This window comes from Doryrhamphus excisus, chromosome 10, assembly GCF_030265055.1.
Source record: "Doryrhamphus excisus isolate RoL2022-K1 chromosome 10, RoL_Dexc_1.0, whole genome shotgun sequence".
In the NCBI taxonomy this organism is placed as follows: domain Eukaryota; kingdom Metazoa; phylum Chordata; class Actinopteri; order Syngnathiformes; family Syngnathidae; genus Doryrhamphus; species Doryrhamphus excisus.
In genome coordinates this window covers 19,943,880-19,964,142 of record NC_080475.1, presented here as the reverse complement: position 1 = coordinate 19,964,142, position 20,263 = coordinate 19,943,880, and the positions used below count along the sequence as shown (strand labels likewise).

The following is a 20,263-nucleotide window of genomic DNA, read 5'->3' as shown; positions in this document are numbered from 1 at the left end:
TTTTATTATTTTTATTATTATTTTTATTTTTATTATTTTTATTATTTTTATTATTTTTATTATTTATTTTTTTATTATTTTATTTTTATTATTTTATTTTTATTTAATTTTTTTATTTCATTTGATCATGCATCAGATTCGATCAGTAACTGTTACATTTGTTCACTTCCTGCTTTCCTAATATAATATTTTTTGAAAACATTGTTGAATAATTTTCTTCGCTTTTGTCCAACCAGTTATGGTAATACTGGGCACGGACCAGTGACATGTACCAGTGACACGGGGGCTTGGAATGCGCTCCCTTGTAACGTGAGGAGGACGAGGGGTGCCTCTGACTGAGGGAATTCAGAAATCCGACATGGCCCACATTCCATTACTTCTGCCCCTTGCCAAGCTTGGGAATCCATGGGAATGTTTGCACGTGCGAGCGCTCTCACGGAGCTGTACTTTTTCACTTTTTCACCACAGAGATGGCATTGTCTTCGGCAGTCATGCGACCCTCGTTTATCATGTTAATTGGTTCGAAACCCGACCATGATAACTGAATGTCTGCTAAGTAGGACTCGTTATCTATAAATGAAATATTTTTATACCGAGAGCAATTTTTTTAACATTATTAAAAACCTCCAGACATGAAATAACATGTACACAAATTTACACTCGTAATACTTAATATTGTGGTAATGGTTGAATTCTATTTGAACATACATTCATTCACTTCCAGTATTCCATATTCCAGATATAATAAGCAAATTAAGACAAATATAACCAGTGTTTGTGTGTGTTGCAATAAGTGTGTTCTGGTTGTGTGGAGAACAGGAAGTAAGATCGGGGTTCAGAGTTGAGTTTTGGCTTGGCATGGGTTACAGTCGCCTATGTTATTGTTATGATTATTAGGATTATTTTAGTTAGTTTAGCCAGTTTTATGCTTGGAAATGCTTAATTTAGACAAAAAATATGTCAAACTAAGTCCTATTCAGGCACCAAACTGGGTTTTCGAAAATATATCAAGTAAGATCAGGGGTCAGAGTTGAGTTTTGGGTTGGCATGGGTTATAGTCGCAACAGTAGTCTATGTTATTGTTATGATTTTTACAATTATTTTAGTTAATTTAGCCAATTTTATGCTCGGAAATACTTAATTTAGACAAAAAAAATGTCAAACTAATACTATTCAGGCACCAAACGGATTTTTCGAAAGTATATCAAGTAAGATCAGGGGTCAGAGTTGAGTTTTGGGTTGACATGGGTTATAGTCGCAACAGTAGTCTATGTTATTGTTATGAGTATTAGGATTTTTTTGTTAATTTAGCCAGTTTTATGCTTGGAAATTGATGCATTGAAGGCCTTTTCCCGAAAAAGACACAAACGGCAAAGCATAACCAGAATCTTACGCTCCTGCAAATCTCTAAATTGTTTCGCTTCCTCCTGAACAAAGACCATAATTTTAACCACCGTTCACGAGAGGCAAGATTTATGTAATAGGGCTCCCACAAACCGCACACCACACATGTACCGATCAAGGTTTTCGCTATCCTGACCAAGAAATTGTTGCTTTACATTGGAGTCTATGGAAAAAATAGCACACATTGAAAATGCATTGAAAACGGTAAAACCAAATTCAAGAGTAAAACCGGTAAACACTGGTGAGGTCACAGCGCTAGTGCAAATCCACAGGTGTGTTTTCCATCTGCTGGGAATTGCCACACTGTGACGAGATTGACTCTTATCTTCGTTACACGTCAGAGAAGGAGAAAAAAAAAATAGATTTTTTTTTTCATGCGTGGCGCTTAGCCAAACTAAATCTCTTTAAAGTGACAGCAGTCACATGTCTTGGTCGGTATGGGGTAAGATTTCCTCAAGTGCTGCTCGACGTTCACCTCGAGATGTTATCTGCGGATCACTGGAATATACACTGGAATATACGTACACTGGAATATACACTGGAATATACGTACACTGGAATATACTACACTGGAATATACAGTATCCAGCAGATGATGCTACATCTGCGAGGGCAACATTAGAGGAGGGAGCCAGAAGCAGATTTGGATCCTGGATCCGGTGTCCTCCTGTTTCTGCCATTCAGCCAAATGAAGTCATAATAGAGGCCTACACCAACACTCATCAGATTTCACTCAAAGGGGAGCCCCTGGGAATCTGTGTCAAGTGTCAGAGAAGCCTTTCAGGATGTTTGGATAAATGGTGAGATGTTAAAACTTTCCTTGTGGGAGCAGTTTGTTAAAGGGATTTAAATTTGACTTGAATATGTCATATAAAGACCATATTTGCCGACAGAGATCATACTAACTCCTTATTTCTAAAATCACAAATAGTTAAACTTGCTGATATAGTTCATCTTCAAACAGCTAAAATAATACATAAGGCTAAAAATAACCAATTCCTTAAAATCATCCAACCTCGTACTTCGGTATGAGGTACATTATAAAAAACCCAAAAAAAACCCAAAAAAAAAACCTTAAACTGTATTATAGAAAGCAGGAAGTGAACAAATGTAACAGTTACTGATTGTAAAAGTACCAGATGGAGGGGTAGGATTTAATAAGCTTTGCTTCTTCCTACTCCTTTTGGACATGTGGAACTGGGAACTGATTATGGGATGCACTCAATTGGAATCTGATCTATACCAAAATAAAAATAAAAAATAAAATAAAAAAATAATAATAATAAAAAAATTATAATAAAAATTAAAAAAAAACAAATAAAAGCTTAAACTATATTAGGAAAAAAATCATTAAAAAACTAATAATATAAAGTAAAAAAAAAAGAAATATTAGGAAAGCAGGAAGTGAACAAATGTAACAGTAACTGTAGTTACTGATCTAATCTGATGCATGTTCAAATGAAATATTTGTTTTAATAAAAATAAAAAAAAACAACATAAACTATATTTAGGAAAGCAGGAAGTGAACAAATGTAACAGTTACTGATTGTAAAAGTACCAGATGGAGGGGTAGGATTTAATAAGCTTTGCTTCCTCCTACTCCTTTTGGACATGTGGAACTGTGAACTGATCCATACCAAAATTAAAATAATAATAATAATAAAATAATAATAATCATAAAAAATAAAAAAATAATAATAAAAATAAAAAAACAAAAAAAAAACTTAAATTATATTAGGAAAGCAGGAGGTGAACAAATGTAACAGTTACTGATTGTAAAAGTACCAGATGTACCAGAACTGGGAACTGATTATTTGATGCACTCAATTGTAATCTGATCCATACCAAAATAAAAATTTAAAAAATTATAATAAAAAACAACAACAAAAAACTTAAATTATATTAGGAAAGCAGGAAGTGAACAAATGTAACAGTTACTGATTGTAAAAGTACCAGATGTACCAGAACTGGGAACTGATTATTTGATGCATCTGATCCATACCAAAATAAAAATTAAAAAAAATAATAATAACAATTAAAAAAAATACAAATAAAAAATCTTAAATTATATTAGGAAAGCAGGAAGTGAACAAATGTAACAGTTACTGATTGTAAAAGTACCAGATGGAGGGGTAGGATTTAATAAGCTTTGCTTCTTCCTACTCCTTTTGGACATGTGGAACTGGGAACTGATTATGGGATGCACTCAATTGGAATCTGATGCATGTTCAAATGAAATAAAACCATTACCATTACCATTACCAGTAATGAACTATGAAGGCTACATTAGCCCCAAAGCTATGTCCGACCCACAACAGCTGCCTGTCAGCCTCGTCCACATGTTGGAGACACTTGCAGGAGCATGTTGTGTAGCTCACAGTGTTCCAACACTTCCTCTTCCATGACTGAAGTGCTTGACCTTTCACCCCTCTCCCCTCCGTTTCATGACAGGGTGTGTGTGTGTGGGAGGACGAGCGGCGGCCGTAAAAAGGCGTATGCGCCTCTTCGTTGTGTGTGTGCGTGCAGTATATGTGCCGCCGATGAAGACGTCCCACAGGGGCACGAGTGTTTCCAATGACATGACCTCAGACTAAACAGCGGCTTTCTCCGCCGAGACATCCGCCTCTCACACCGGAACCACAACCGGCGGAAAAGATCTCCTCTTTCTGCTTTGTTATCTTCTTATCTTTCTCGTGCTTCCTCTCTCCATTTCCTCTCGTCTTTTGTAGCCCTGTGGTCCCCACGGGGGCCGACTCATCCAGGTGAAAGGCTTCCTTGCACTCTTGCTCTTTGTAGCCCCCGTGAATGAGACACAGTGGAGAATAAAAAGAGGGGCAGATAAAGAGATTTCCTTCTGACACAAAAGGGCCCAGCGACCCCTCCCAGGAAGTAGAGAAAAGCGGGAACAAGAAAAGCCATCTTTACACGGCAAAGACGCCATTGTGGTGTCCTTTTTCCTGATTCTTTGTGAGTGACAGCGCGTGTACAACATGTGCGTGCAAAGTCTTGTTTAACCTCAAGAGAAACTCGCCAAAAAAATAGTCGGACGGTTTAAAAAGCGTAAAAAGCAAACACACACATCGAAGTAATCTCGTTGACTACTAGCTGCATTGTGGGAGATAAAAAGGTCCTCTTTCATCGTAGCTTCCACTCCTGTCAAGGAACTAAGCGGAGAGGATCAGACTCGACCGACAACATCGCTATCCGAGAGACTTTCATTATTTTTTTTTACTTTCATGACGGATAAGCTGCCTTAAATCTTGCTGCCATTATTGGCTGTTTGATGAATTGAACAAGGGGGGTGGGGACATCAACTGCGGGACCCCCGGGGGCCATGGTTCTTTGTCAATGCATTCCGTGTGACTCATGTAGAAATATCCTTCCCAAGGGCAACATTTCAGGGAGTCAAATTCCTGAATCCAGTCATTCATTTTGTACCGCTTATGCTCAGAAGAGTCGCAGGGGGATGCTGGAGCCTATCCCAGCTGTCTTCGGGCAAAAGGCGGGGTTGATGTTTGCTAAATACAAGGATGAAGAGTCTTGAACCAGTCATGATGTGCTATATATATCACTATATTGACACGCACTATGGTACCCATTATGGCATTGGATGCTCATATCACCTCCTACTTTGGTACGTGACAAAAATAAGAAATTCAAAAAAATTTTAAAAACTAAAAAAAAATTTTTACAAAAATTTTGAACATAAATTTATGAATGAATAATTAAATACATTTGCTAAATACAAGGATGAAGAGTCTTGAACCAGTCATGATGTGCTATATATATCACTATATGGACACTTACTATGGTACCCATTATGGCATTGGATGGTCATATCACCGAGTACTTTGGTACGTGACAAAAATAAGAAATTCATAAAAATTAAAAAAAACTAAAAAAAATTTTTTACAAAAATTTAGAACATAAATTTATAAATTAATGAATAAAATAAATTTTGCTAAATGCAAGGATGAAGAGTCTTGAACCAGTTATGATGTGATATATATATCACTATATTGACACTTACTATGGTACCTATTATGTCATTGGATGCTCATATCACCTCGTATGTGACAAAAAAATAAAAAATACAAAAAAATTACAAAAAATACAAAAAAACCATAAAAAAAATTAAAAGCTTAAATTATATTCGGAAAAAATTATAAAATAAATTAATAAAATAAAGTAAAAAAATACTTAAATTATATTAGGAAAGCAGGAAGTGAACAAATGTAACAGTAACTGTAGTTACTGATCTAATCTGATGCATGTTCAAATAAAATAAAATTAAAATAAAATAAATAAAAAACTTAAATTATATTAGGAAAGCAGGAAGTGAACAAATGTAACAGTTACTGATTGTAAAAGTACCAGATGGAGGGGTAGGATTTAATAAGCTTTGCTTCTTCCTACTACTTTTGGACATGTGGAACTGGGAACTGATTATGGGATGCACAATAAAACCATTACCATTACCATTACCATTGCACCCTGGACTGGTGGCCAGCCAATCACAGGGCACATATAGACAAACAACCATTCACACTCACATTCATACCTATGGACGATTTGGAGTCGGCGTGCAAACTCCACACAGAGATTGTCGAGGGTGGAATCGAACTTGGGTTTACGAGCTGTGTGGCCTGTGCGCTAAATTACTAAATTCTTTCTAAAAATGTAATAAATCAATATAATATTTATTACTATACTTCAATTTATGCTTTGGTTTCATGTGCAGGGAACTAATTTGGAGGTTTGCTCAAGGGCACAGGCAGAACGTAGACGGACAAATTTTTGTCTGAAGGTTTTTTTTTTTTTAATGTCAGATTTTTTATGATTCAGAGCAGCCTGAGGTTGCTCGCAGCCACAAGTAGGCATCACATAGACCACAATGTGTTTGTTTGCCATCTCTTAACTTGCATGCACGATTCCCTGGGGAATCGCAAGTTTTACGCTTGAACGTACCAATATTTCATATTACAGGCAATCTTTCTCTTCATCTTACGACCGATCAGCTTTATGAATCTGACAAATGAAACAAACACCTGCCGGCTGATCCCATCAGAGTATTATTCACCCATCAGGGTGGTCTGCCATGCACCCTGCAAAAAGGCCCCCGATTGGAGCGCTGGCGTACGGGCCCCTATTCATACCCACGCAGAGAAACGTCTTTGATCACATACCTCGCTGGTTCTGTTGACGACAAAAAGTATCAAGTAGACGATGTGACATCATGCTCTTGACATGTCAACCATGCAGTGATGGGGAAAGGAGAGTGATGGAAGATAAAGGGACAGAAACAACCCCCCGGGGGGGAGTGGAATTGTACCTCTACATCTTCAGGTTTCTAGAACCCCTTAAAGATAAAAAATCTTGCCATGGGTAGCTAATAAATCACTTCATAAAATATGCTTTCATTCTCGTCTACACAGGCATGCACTTGCACATACACGGCTAATGGAGGAAGACTGGACAATATTTTTTTTTAGTTATTTTTAATATTTACTATTTTTCATGAATGCTGAATATACAGTAAAATCTAGGTTAGCGTCATAAAATTAGAATTATAACACTGAGAGTCAACCAACAGTAACTTTCGGTTCCAGTTGACATTTTGTTCATTAGCTAACAGGATGCTAACAAAGATGGACATTTGCTGATAAAAAAAATAATTAAGATTACAGATGGACTCACAATATATTAATAACACGACAAGACATACGCCATACAACAGGAAAAATGGTTCTTGGGGCTTAGTTTAGTTTAGTTTTTTTGCTAATGTCTTTGTTGCTAACGTTAGCCGTGGCCGCACTTGCTAAGTTTGAGCTGCTTGGATGGTGAGTAAGTTCTTTCTTACAAAAAAAGGACGTAACTTACTTACTATTTTCCATGAATGCATGAATCGATACTTTTATCATTTTTTTTTTGTACGAGCTTTTTTGAAATGCTAATTTTACAAATGTCTTCTCCTTTAAGACGAAAAAGCCTGCTATGGGTAGCTAATAAATCACTTCATAAAGTCGTCAAATATGCTTTCATTCCCCGTCTACACAATATTTACAAAAAAATGAAAAATATTTACAATTTTTCCATGAATGATGTGGTGAAAATTCAATTAGCATCTGCAGGCTCAGTGGAAAAATAATGAAATTCTGAAAAAAAAAACAAGTGAGGCTGCAAAATCTTGACGCTTTCTCTTTGACTTTTGCGGCCGTTTATCTGCACGTTCCGGCACCAGCCGACACAATGCACATGTGGTAGTCATCAATCATAATTATCATGGTTTAAAAAAGCCACAGCTGTTATTTGATTTTAAAAACAAGCCATAGCGCAGCGCCTTCCAACGATACGTCAAGTTGTCAGCAAAGGCCTTGGCCTGCAGAGGAGAAATGTCTCCGTGTCTCTCCCCGGCTTCGACAGCGAGCCGCTTGGAGAGCAGAGCCGCCGTCAACCTTTCCCCATGACTCACCGTTGCGTCTTTATCTTAAAAACATTTCCCCCACATCGCCGCTTGTTTATTCTGCTCTCAGAGCTCGGACGTTTGTTTATGGCTTCTTTAATCAGGAGCAGACAATAGAGAGTTGTCTACATCTATTGCTGAATCCCTAAAGGCCTTTTTCAACCATTGAGCAAATACTTTTAGAATCAGATGTCGGGATGAAGGTTTGTTCTTATTTGATGTCATGCGGTTTTGATGATGTCACATGTTACTGCTGCATTAGGAATGTTATCACCGTTTACTTTGTCCAGTCACCGACAGGAAAAAAAAAACACAGCAGATAACAAACATATCACGACGGTTACGTCACTTGAGGTTTCCTGTCAATACAACGTGTGGCGTTCTTAGAAACGATCCTGATTCCGAAGGAATGGTGAACTTAGCCATGATCTGTTTGGAACTCTGTATCGTGTACATCGGTTCGCAGTCTTCCGCTTCTTTTTATTGGCCCTTTGCCGCCTTTACGGCACACGACACCCGCGACTGTCAATATGCATTTGAAGTCGGAGTTGTCTATGCAAACGTGTACGACGCCGCTCCAGAGACGATATAAAAACAATTCAGAGCTCATTTTTAAAATACGAATGGAACGCAGCAATGGTAATGTCATTAGCCAAAATGGAGGACTCATGGGAAACAGGTAGTTTTTCCACAAACAGAAACTGAAGGCACCCCCCCTAATATAGGTGTCCTTCACTGACACTTGGAACCTCTCTCGGCTCCGTTCTGCACTTCGACCTCCCGGGTGCATAAGGAATATATTAAATGTCAGTTGAGCTATAAAAAGGCTGCTTAAATTTACAAAGCCAACATCCCGCAGCAAATGGAGATGCAGAATGTTGCAAGCTGGTCACGTGGCAAGGATGCATTCATTTTCTATCGCTTATTCTCACGAGGGTCGTGGGGGTGCTGGAGCCTATCCCAGCTGTCTTTGGGATTAGCTGGAGCCTATCCCAGCTGCCTTCGGGGTTTGCTGAAGCCTATACCAGCTATCTTCGGGTTGTTGGAACCTATCCCAGCTGTCTTTGGGGTTTGCTGGAGCCTATCCCAGCTGTCTTTGGGGTTGCTGGAGCCTATCCCAGCTGTCTTTGGGGTTTGCTGGAACCTATCCCAGCTGTATTCGAGTTTTGCTGGGGCCTATCCCAGCTGTCTTTGGGGCTGCTGGAGCCTATCCCAGCTGTATTTGGGGTTTGCTGGAGCCTATCCCAGCTGTATTTGGGGTTTGTTGGAACCTATCCCAGCTGTATTTGGGGTTTGCTGGAGCCCATCCCAGCTGTATTTGGGGTTTGCTGGAGCCCATCCCAGCTGTATTTGGGGTTTGCTGGAACCTATCCCAGCTGTCTTCGGGGTTGCTGGAACCTATTCCAGCTGTCTTTGGGGTTTGCTGGAGCTTATCCCAGCGGTCTTCAGGGTTGCTGGAACATATCTCAGCTGTCTTTGGGGTTTGCTGGAGCCTATCCCAGCTGCCTTTGGGGTTTGCTGGAGCCTTTCCCAGCTGTCTTTGGGGTTGCGGGAGTCTATCCCAGCTGTCTTTGGGGTTGCTGGAGCCTCTCCCAGCTGTCTTTGGGGTTGCTGGAGCCTATCCCAGCTGTTTGGGGTTGCTGGAACCTATCCCAGCGATCTTTGAGGGTTGCTAGAACCTATCCCAGCTGTCTTCGGGGTTTACTTGAACCTATCCCAGCTGTCTTTGGGGGTTGCTGGAACTTATCCAAGCTGTCTTCAGGCGAGAGGCGGGGTACACCCTGGACTGGTGGCCAGCCAATCACAGGGCATATATAGACAAACAACCATTCACACTCACATTCATACCTATGGACAATTTGGAGTCGCTAATTAACCTAGCATGTTTTTGGAATGTCGGCGGAAACCAGAGTACCGGGGAAAAAAAAAACCACGCATGCACAAGGAGGACATGCAAACTCCACAGGGTGGACTTGAACTCGGGTCTCGTAGCTGTGAGGCCATCATGCTAACCACTCGTACCACCGTGCAGAGTGGGCAACATATGGCACAATATAAGATCCAATAGCATAAAAACCCAACAGCGCATCTAAGAGGCGGACCACCTCAGATCTAGTCTAGTTCGATTCTGTCAGGGCAAGTTCCAAACTGCGGCAAGGTGTACTGACCCCCTCCAGTCCAACAAGAGGGTCGAGGGTGGGGGTACTCAAACATGCTCGGAATACTAATGAACTAAATGCTCCAGTGTAAAAATAAGTCATTCCTACTGAGGACCGCAGCTGAGTCAACATTCACCTCCAATAAACTCTCTTCAGTTAGAGTGTGCAGTTAGAGTGTTAGAGTGTTAGAGTGTGTAGTTAGAGTGTGTCAAAGGATCAGAGAAATTCAGTGTGTCTACATAACAGCGATGGGGGGGGACAAGAAAAAGTGGAGGGGGTGTGGGTCTCCCAATGTGCCGTGGGGAGATACACATGTATGAAAGGAAACGGAGGGGTCAGATCTGAGGAAAATTAGAGTGATACATGGAAAAGAGAAAGGAGGAAATTACAGCTGCCCTGCAATGATTCACCGTGTGAGTCAATCTCCTCCTTTAACCTTTTCAACCTCTCTTTGCATCTCCTACTCCCTACACCGAATGATTGATCAACACATGAAATATGCTTTCAAAACCGTTGGAATTTATATTGCCTGAAAATCTTCAAAGACTAGAAAAATCACAGATTGATACTTTTTTCCTGTTGTTTCTCCCCGTCCTCGTTTCAGGGATCTGAGCATGAATAACATCAGTGAGATCCAGCCCAGAGCCTTCCACGGACTGCACCTGCTAACAGAACTGTGAGTATGGAATCCTTCCACTCATGTTCAGTTAATAACCTTCAATAGTCACAACTCATACGTGACAAGGAAGTCGTAGCCCGAGTGGCTGCCATGTCTGATTGATGACTGCGGCCTGCCTTCTTATCTCTTTTGCTGAGAAACTGCCTGAAGCAAAAAAAACGTAAGGAACCCTGGAATGACGGCTCCGCGAAAAAAATCCAATCCCTTGTCTGTCTTGTAAGCAACCCCCCACCCCCCACCCGCCCGCAACACACACAAATGCTAACAGCTACACAAGAAATGTATTTAACCTATTCCAACCACGGCCTCCATCCGGGCATGCCCACTCCGTTGTTATTAGTCACACTCCGGAGGACTTCCAGACAACTGCCGAACCCCACTTTTTAATTTTTGATAATAAATGAAAAAAAAATTTGGAGAGCTACTTAGTAGTAAGTAGTAAAGCGCTATAGGCTGGAAAAAACTTGACAATCTTGATACAACATCGGTACTAAAAATTTGGGCAATAAATTTTTTTTGTGTTAAAAATTTTTTTTTTACTGGTTAAGGTGGAAAATGCTATCAGTAACTCCAGCGTCTAATTTGCTTGCATGCCTGTATGCGCACTCTATAATGCTACACAGACCACCGCTTGCTACTTCTTAAGTGGTAAGGCGCTATAGGCTGGAAAAAACTTGACAATCTTGATACAACATCGGTACTAAAAATTTGGGCAATAATTTTTTTTGTGTTAAAAATTTTTTTTTTTACTGGTTAAGGTGGAAAATGCTATCAGTAACTCCAGCGTCTAATTTGTTTGCATGCCTGTATGCGCACTCTATAATGCTACACAGACCACCGCTTGCTACTTCCTAAGTGGTAAGGCGCTATAGGCTGGAAAACCTTGACAATCTTGATACAACATCGGTACTAAAAATTTGGGCAATAATTTTTTTTTGTGTTAAAAATTTTTTTTTTACTGGTTAAGGTGGAAAATGCTATCAGTAACTCCAGCGTCTAATTTGCTTGCATGCCTGTATGCGCACTCTATAATGCTACACAGACCACCGCTTGCTACTTCCTAAGTGGTAAGGCGCTATAGGCTGGAAAAAACTTGACAATCTTGATACAACATCGGTACTAAAAATTTGGGCAATACATTTTTTTTTGTGTTAAATTTTTTTTTTTACTGGTTAAGGTGGAAAATGCTATCAGTAACTCCAGCGTCTAATTTGCTTCCATGCCTGTATGCGCACTCTATAATGCTACACAGACCACCGCTTACTTCCATGCATGCATCTTCTGTGCCGCTTATCCTCATTAGGGTCACTAGGGTATGCTGGAGTCTATCCCAGCTGACTTTGGCCGAAACGCAGAGCACATATATAGCCAAATAATAAATAATCACACTCACGTTCCACTTGTACACCGTGCGGCCACAACCGTTTACTTACACATAATAACCACAGTTAGGAGCTGCATACGTTGTCATATTTTTACACACAAATTTGTTGAAAACCAAAACACAAACCTGCACAGGACGGGTGAGAAAGAGCTAGCAAAAAAGAGAGAGAGAGATTGTTTGATGTGCGTCCGCGGTATTTGCTAGTAGCGTTAGCAGAGGACAGGACCAGGCATGCTGAGACCGGTAAACTGATTAATTGTTTCATGTTCGGTTATACTGACTGTAACAAAAAAACGAGGAATCACAGTATAATGCATTTAATTACATACTTTTGCCTAGAGAGTACTACAAATTGATAATTTTCTAATCCACAAATTTTACGTGCGCAAATACACATCTTTTTTTCTGTGTGTTGTAAATATAGCTAAAGAACAGGCAATAGCGGGGCAAGGGTCCTTGGGGCCTCAAAGCAAGAAATTGATGGCCCCCCTGTGGCCGACAAACAAACAAACCTTGCGACTAGCGTTGATTAACGCAGACAGTGCTGAACGCCGTGCGGGGGATCCCCAAAAGGGGGGTTTCATCATAAATGCCCATTGTTGTTGTTTCTGTGCAGTACATGTATTAGCACTCGGGGCACCTGGTCTCTCAGGGCCCCCTAAAATCCGGGGCCCCAGGCAAATGGTTGGTTTACTTGTTAGCATGCCCCGCCTCTTAGAACAGATAAAAAAAGACAGCTTTTTTCGGCAGGAAGCACAAATCAAAGGAAATACAAGTGGGTTATTGTGTGTAGCTTCTCTATAGGAGTCCACAACTCAATACAAAGGGCTGAAAAATGAGCATAATAGGCTCCCTTCAATAGCATCCAGTGATACTGTAGACTACTCTCGAATGTTGGTTATCTGCTATGACAACAGGAAAGTTTGTAGATAATAATGTCGGCCATCTTGCTACACCAGGTGCTCAGCTATCAAGATCAGTTTCTTCTTTCTGTGCGACCGTTGCCAATTAATCTATTTGTTATCCCGTAAACTTCACACTGAAAGCTTTCAACATGTTCATTTTCGCGCAATAATTTCAGAGGTCAACGCCAGGCTAAGTGGTTGACCCCTAAGGCCGGACCTCTAAACAGCGAGGAGATCACATTTCCGTTGATGGATTAAGGGTGTGAAAGGTCTTGCTCGGTTGCGCACTTGTCAGTGCAGACACGACAACCGCAATCATCCAGATGGTCGGTTTGATTTAAATTATTAATAATAATGACTTTTCATTTCATTCCAAAATATTTCATGCTAGCTTTCCTTGTACTTGTATTGTGCTCGTAATTCTTGTTTACTTAGTTTAGCATTACCGTAAAGGTGGTCTTATGTTTAGTGCTGTGAAGAAATGCAAAAAAAAAGGAGATTAATTCATTATTTATATCTGTAATTAATTGATCTAATTAATCTACTATTCAATGTCACCTAAAAATTGCAGACAAAGGCACTCGCCTTGGGGTATTTTCATTTAAAGTCATTACATTAGTGGCACATCAAAATATCGATATACAGTAAAAACTAGCTTAGCGTCATAAAACTAGAATTATAACACGACAAAAATCTGTTTGAGAGTCAACCAACATAATTCACGGGCAAAGTAACTTTCGGTTCCAGTTGCCATTTTGTTCATTAGCTAATAGGATGCTAACAAAGATGGCCATTTGCTGATTAAAAAATGATTACAGATGACTCATGTACAATATATTAATAACACGACAAGACATGCGACATACACCAGGACAAAATGGTTCTCGGGGCTTAGTTTAGCTCGCTAAATTGCTAATGTCTTTGTTGCTAATGTTAGCCGTGGCTAGGTAGGCTAAGCTTGAACTGCTTGGATGGTAAGTAAGCTCTTTCTTACAAAAAAAGGACGTAACTTTACATTTATCAATGTCCCCTTGAGACTTCTTGGTGTGACTAAATATAACTAATTAATTAATCGCAATTAATCCATTTTTTTTTTTACACTAGTACTAGTTTCCCCGTATATTACAATGTCAGCGGTCTTTTTTGAGACTTTATTTATACATCTTCATGGAGTGAAATATTCTGTGGTGGAGTTTTTAATCTTGGCAGCTCGAGCCAAGAAAAAAAAAACCCAAACCATCCTGAAATTAAATTAAAAGAAAAAAAAAAAAACCCAGCTGGGGCAAACGCTTTGACAAGAGCAAGACACATTTCATTAGAATGACTTTGATTCGGAGCAACTATGAAAGACAAAGTGTGGAACATTCAGCCATATGTATAATCATTTATACACATACACAAAAATAAACAGACTGATGTCATGGAAACTCCGTCTCCGCAGAGCCAGGGGTGGATTGTTCACATCAATCAAGACCACCAGAACATCTTTTCAGTAGCTGCCATAACTTTTGATGAAATCATCATCGTTTGACAAATACGGTCTGCAATGAATGCGGGGTTTTGGCCCCAGTTTTTTGTCTGGCTGAGATAATTACACATCATACCTACAATGGCTGAATGTTTTCTAAAGCTCTAAATTATTCGTTCATATCCATCACTGGGAGGATGATTTTTAGATTCTTAGTGTTACCTCTATCTTTATTCATGTAGTACATTTGCAACTGATCGTTTATTTAAGCGAAAAACGCTTGATGGTCTTTGTAGGCTTGGAGGATTAGATCTATTTTATGGGATCTCGGCAGGACCTTTCAAAACAGTAAAGAGTTCCCACTAGGGATAAATCGGATACTCATTATAACAGAGTATCCGTTACAAATAATGCGTTTTTGTTGATTACGATTATGAAATAAGTACAGTTGTCAATTACCCGTATCCGTAAGGTTCGCATACTGTTCTGTAGTTGTTAGAAATAAAGTTTATTGAAAATAAAAACTCATTGGGTAATGTAAACACTCTTCACACTCTGATTGGCCAGTCCGAAGTGGATCCCCAACCCAGTTTATAACGAGTACCTGGTTCATTCCTACTAAAAACTAACGGTGAACATAGCAACTTCTGATCAATTCATGTTCATTTCAGGCTTAAAATAATTTAGACATGCCTATTTCCGACTAACCACGCCCACTTTTTGAGAAAATTACACCCACTTCCTGTTTATGCCCCATCCATTCCGAGTCGAGTTACGGATACAGATCATTTTGATGGGTGAACAGATACAGATAGTCGTATACTGTGGTCATACCGAGTTTACCCTTTAACGTTTTTCATCATTTCCAAAAATTCTACGTCGACATAATTCGGTGCACCAATATATTCACCAATGACCAGCTAATTAATGACATCAACGATCATCTTCCAGTGTTCACAATTCCCAACCATCATTATGAAAAAACAATGATGGAGGCTACAAAGACTGTCCGAAGACTACAGTCAGAGGACAGAGTCTATGCTTTCTACATATAGTAAACCTCGGATATATCGGACTCGGATATATCGGAAATTCGCTCACAAGAACCAATTTTTCTGTAATGCATTTCCAATAAAAATTCTTTGCATATATTGGATTTTTTATGACGGATTTCGCCCATTTCGGACAAAATCTCCAGTCCCGTTCCAATGCATTTCCATTAAATTTCCCTCGCATATATCGGATGGCCGCATCGTGGCGCTCCGATTCGCCGAATCGTGACAGGCCGCTATACGACGTCATTTGCAGCGTTTGCAGCGTTGCCTGCGCGACCAGGTACATTGGAAACATAGTCAAGGAAGTGCCTTTTTATAACGGATAAAATCCCATTTACGCATATACCGGATATAAATCCGATATATGCGTAAAACGGACATTTTCCGGTATACGCATATAACGGATTTCGCTTATATCGGACAAAACCAGTGGGAACAATTGAATCCGATATATCCGAGGTTTACTGTACTTATATCAAACTTTATGATAAGAAATGTCGGAGAAGCAAACATGGATGACAAAAGGACTTAACAATGCTTGCAAGAACAAGAACACACTATAGAGGAAATTAGTTGAAAAGTTCAACAACAACAACTGGAAGAAGGAATTCCAATATTAAGGACAAAGAAGGAAAGGAATGAATCAATAGAAAGGAATCCTAATGTAACATTGTAAAAGTACCAGATGGAGGGGTAGGATTTAATAAACTTTGCTTCTTCCTACTCCTTTTGGATACGTGGAACTGTAATTATGCAATGTATTCCGTTGTAACCCGATGCATGTTCAAATAAAATTAAATCACGACCATGTCAAGTCTGACATTTTTACTGGAGTTCTAGAGAAGCATGGAAAAGATGGTTTTGCAATTTGGTATTTGGTACTTTGTGAGCGTTTTTTAATGGGTGTGAGAATTTTCAGGTTCCTGCGAGAGGCTGTGTGGTTGAGCAGTACAGACGCATAAGCTTGTCTGTTAGCATCTGGGTGATAGTGGCCAGAGCGCTTTGGAAAGTCAGTATCGGACTCTTATTTGCACTAAGCTAGCTGCTTAACATACGGCTGTCAGACAGAAGAGCGAGAACGCGAGGACGAGGACGCCAATGTGTACGTAGCATGTAACATGTGGGTGTGTGTTTAACAAAAGTGGGTGGTCTCGAGCTGTGAAGACCAAAAATCTGCCTGTTTAAACCGCGCTTCCGGCAGCTTCTGACCTTGAGAGTTACATTGCTGGACTCGATGCTATTTATTTGGACATCTTATACACACTCACAAATGACCATTAGGTGCCGCGTTTGATAAACAAGCCTGATTGGATTGCTTGTACGAACGTGTGTGTGTGGCTTTCTCGCTTTCTGTCCTCCCGGGCTCAAGGCTCCTTAGAACGAGTGCAATTGAACTCAAGGGCATGGAAAATAGCACGAGCTGTCACACTTCACACACGTGCACATAAAAGAACGCATTCACACAAGTATACATATGTAAACATTGACACAGGAAAGTAAGCACGTCTCATTTAGTTTCATAATATGAAGGATTTATTCTATTACATTTTTACTTACTCATAAAGTCCCATGTTTGGCATCCCATAATCAGTTCCCAGTTCCACATGTCCAAAAGGAGTAGGAAGAAGCAAAGCTTATTAAATCCTACCCCTCCATCTGGTACTTTTACAATCAGTAACTGTTACATTTGTTCACTTCCTGCTTTCCATAATACAGTTTAAGGTTTTTTTGAGTTTTTTTAAATAATGTATGTAAAATGTATTGTAATGTATGTAAAAAAATTTTTTTAAGTTTTTTTAATTTTTTTAAATTTCTTATTTTTTGTCACGTACCGAAGTAAGTACAAGGTGATATGAGCATCCAATGCCATAATGGGTACCATCGTAAGTGTCAATATAGTGATATATATAGCACATCATGATTGGTTCAAGACTCTTCATCCTTGTATTTAGCAAATTTATTTTATTTATTAATTTATAAATTTATTTTATAAATTTTTGTAAAAAAATTTTTTTAGTTTTTAAAAAAAATTTTAATTTCTTATTTTTTGTCACGTACCGAAGTAAGTACAAGGTGATATGAGCATCCAATGACATAATGGGTACCATAGTGCGTGTCAATATAGTGATATATATAGCACATCATGACTGGTTCAAGACTCTTTATCCTTGTATTTAGCAAATTTATTTTATTTATTAATTTATGAATTTATTTTATAAATTTTTGTAAAAAAATTTTTTTAGTTTTTAAATTTTTTTTAAATTTCTTATTTTTTGTCACGTACCGAAGTAGGTACAAGGTGATATGAGCATCCAATGCCATAATGGGTACCATAGTGCGTGTCAATATAGTGATATATATAGCACATCATGACTGGTTCAAGACTCTTCATCCTTGTATTTAGCAAACATCAACTGCTTGTATTGTTTCTTGAATTGGCTTATCGTTGTGCATTGTTTGATTTCCTTACTCAATCCATTCCATAGTTTGATTCCACATACTGAAATGCTATGCTAACGCTAACGTAGTCCTAGCATAGAAGTGTTTCAAATGTACTTCTTCCCTGAGATCATATTTCTCCTCTAGAGAGAGAAGTATTGGATGACATTTTTAGCTAATTGGTTATTTTTAGCCTTATGCATTATTTTAGCTGTTTGAAGATGAACTATATCAGCAAGTTGAAGTATTTGTGATTTTAGAAATAAGGAGGTAGTATGTTCTCTGAATTATCCTTACTGACCTTTTTTGCAGTACATTTAGCGAGTGAAGATTGCTTTTTATAGTTATTAGCCCATATTTCCACACAATAAGTAATATATGGTAGAATAAAGATGGTAGCAATAAAGAGTGTGGAGTGATTTCTGATTGAGAACAAATTTTTGCTTTGTTCAATACTGAAATATTTCTGGCCACTTTTATGTTGTATATTTGTAATATGAGGTTTTCCAGCTCATATTTTCATCTATTTTGATCCCCAGAAATGTATTTTGGTTCACACTTTCAATGTCTACACCGTCTATTTGTATTTGCTGGTGTGTGTCCTTTCTGTTGTTAGCAAACAGCATGATTTTAGTTTTATTTAGGTTCAATGACAATCTATTATCATCAAATAATAACAGCTTTAAGTCTTTCATAACTTTGGAGATATCATTGATGTACAAGTTGAACAGTTTTGGCCCCAGTATTGACCCCTGGGGAACTCCGCATGTACTATACAATGTATACAATGAATCTGTGTGAGTGCTTGTAGTTCATTGTCATTTTTATTTTTTATTTTTTTTGCATTTCAATCTCTGTTTTGCCTCCTAGGCGAATCTCTGGGAATCAGCTGAAATATATCTCAGGCCATTCTCTCCAGGGTCTCCACAACCTTAAAGTTTTGTGAGTAATTTACTCCTCTCTTCCGAGCCAAATCCATGCCTTCTGTCTTCTTCCCAAATTTTTTGGGTGGAGGGAATCTGAATAGTTCACACAGGTCATGCGTCATTAACCGTGGATACGATTTATGTTCCGGGGATACCGACCCTAACTCAAACTCCCTTATTTCGTACACTTTTTCTAACGCACGGCCACATTATTCAACTTGACAAGTACAAGTGACAGATAAGTCTTGATTTGAAGTATTTCTATGTATTCCTTTTCAAAATAAATAAGAGCTGTACAAGGGCGAGCTTTGGCAACCAGTTCAGTTACTTCATACTCTGGTTGAAAATGACTGACAAGACCTACCGTTGAATGTAAAATTGGCAGGAGTAATGGGGTTTGAACGTTGAGGGAAAAATACACACACGGACTGCTTGATCTATTTTCACCTTGCGTTATAAAACTCGCCGACTAGGCAGAGAATCCATTAACAATGGAGCAAAAGTAAATATGGATTCATTGTCTGAAAGCCTCGGTGACAGTCGAGCCAATTTTGGATGCTCTCCTCGACTTCAGAGGAGTTCAGCTGTTTGGTTTCCTTCCTCGATATACAAGTTACAGCTGGGCTGTTAAAGCAACAGCGCGGCTGGTCTTGTGAAAAAAAAAAAAACTGCAAGGTTGACAACGCACTCGATTCATCGCACATCAACAGTAGAGATTCACGCACTTGCACACAACAAAAGACCTCCATTTCCTGTGAAACTTTGACTGACAATTTCCTCTCCGGGTAAAATTTCCATCACCCGAGATGCACTGTTAATTTTTTTTTCCTTTTAAAAAATGTGAAAATTTAATAAACGTACTCTGTTCCTTTCAGGATGCTGCAAAACAATCAGCTTGAAAGGCTTCCTGGTGAGGCTGCGTGGGACTTACCCAACCTGCTGTCCCTGTGAGTTAAACAAACGCACCCATTCAGCGACATCATCTCATTCCATAACCATCCACACATGTAGGAATATATCGTAATCTAACTACGGTTTAAAGGAGACCTATTATGGTCATTTTTAAGACCTTTGTATTGAGTTGTGGGCTCCTATAGAGCAGCTTCACACAATAACCAGCGCAGAACGCTTTCCGGATCTTCCAAAATCTGCACCTATTCAAGCTTTTATATGCTTCCCGATGTTTTGATTTATTAAAAAGAGTATTCCACTGATTTTAGCCACGCCCACTCAGCTGTGGTTGGTCACACCTAACCCAACGGTATAGGAGTTGATAATAAACTTTGGCTTTTAACATACAGCCATATGGTGTTGGATGCCGAATATGATTAGGAAGTAAAGACCGGATAGTCCGAAGTTTCTCAAGAAAAAAAGGTTACTT

The 20,263-nt window shown here is 39.1% G+C and overlaps 2 protein-coding genes across 5 annotated transcripts in view; one reads left to right on the top strand and one right to left on the bottom strand.

Moving 5' to 3' along the window:
• Positions 1-20,263, bottom strand: part of LOC131136719 (ubiquitin-conjugating enzyme E2 T-like) — a 67,567-nt gene that overhangs the window by 24,682 nt on the left and 22,622 nt on the right. The window lies entirely within an intron of this gene.
• Positions 1-20,263, top strand: part of LOC131136695 (leucine-rich repeat-containing G-protein coupled receptor 6-like) — a 46,682-nt gene that overhangs the window by 8,362 nt on the left and 18,057 nt on the right. For both annotated transcript variants that reach the window (XM_058083860.1, XM_058083859.1), the window contains exons 3-5: positions 10,631-10,702; positions 18,827-18,898; positions 19,758-19,829. In XM_058083860.1, coding sequence (XP_057939843.1) covers positions 10,631-10,702; positions 18,827-18,898; positions 19,758-19,829 — 216 coding nt within the window. The remainder of the gene's footprint in view (positions 1-10,630; positions 10,703-18,826; positions 18,899-19,757; positions 19,830-20,263) is intronic.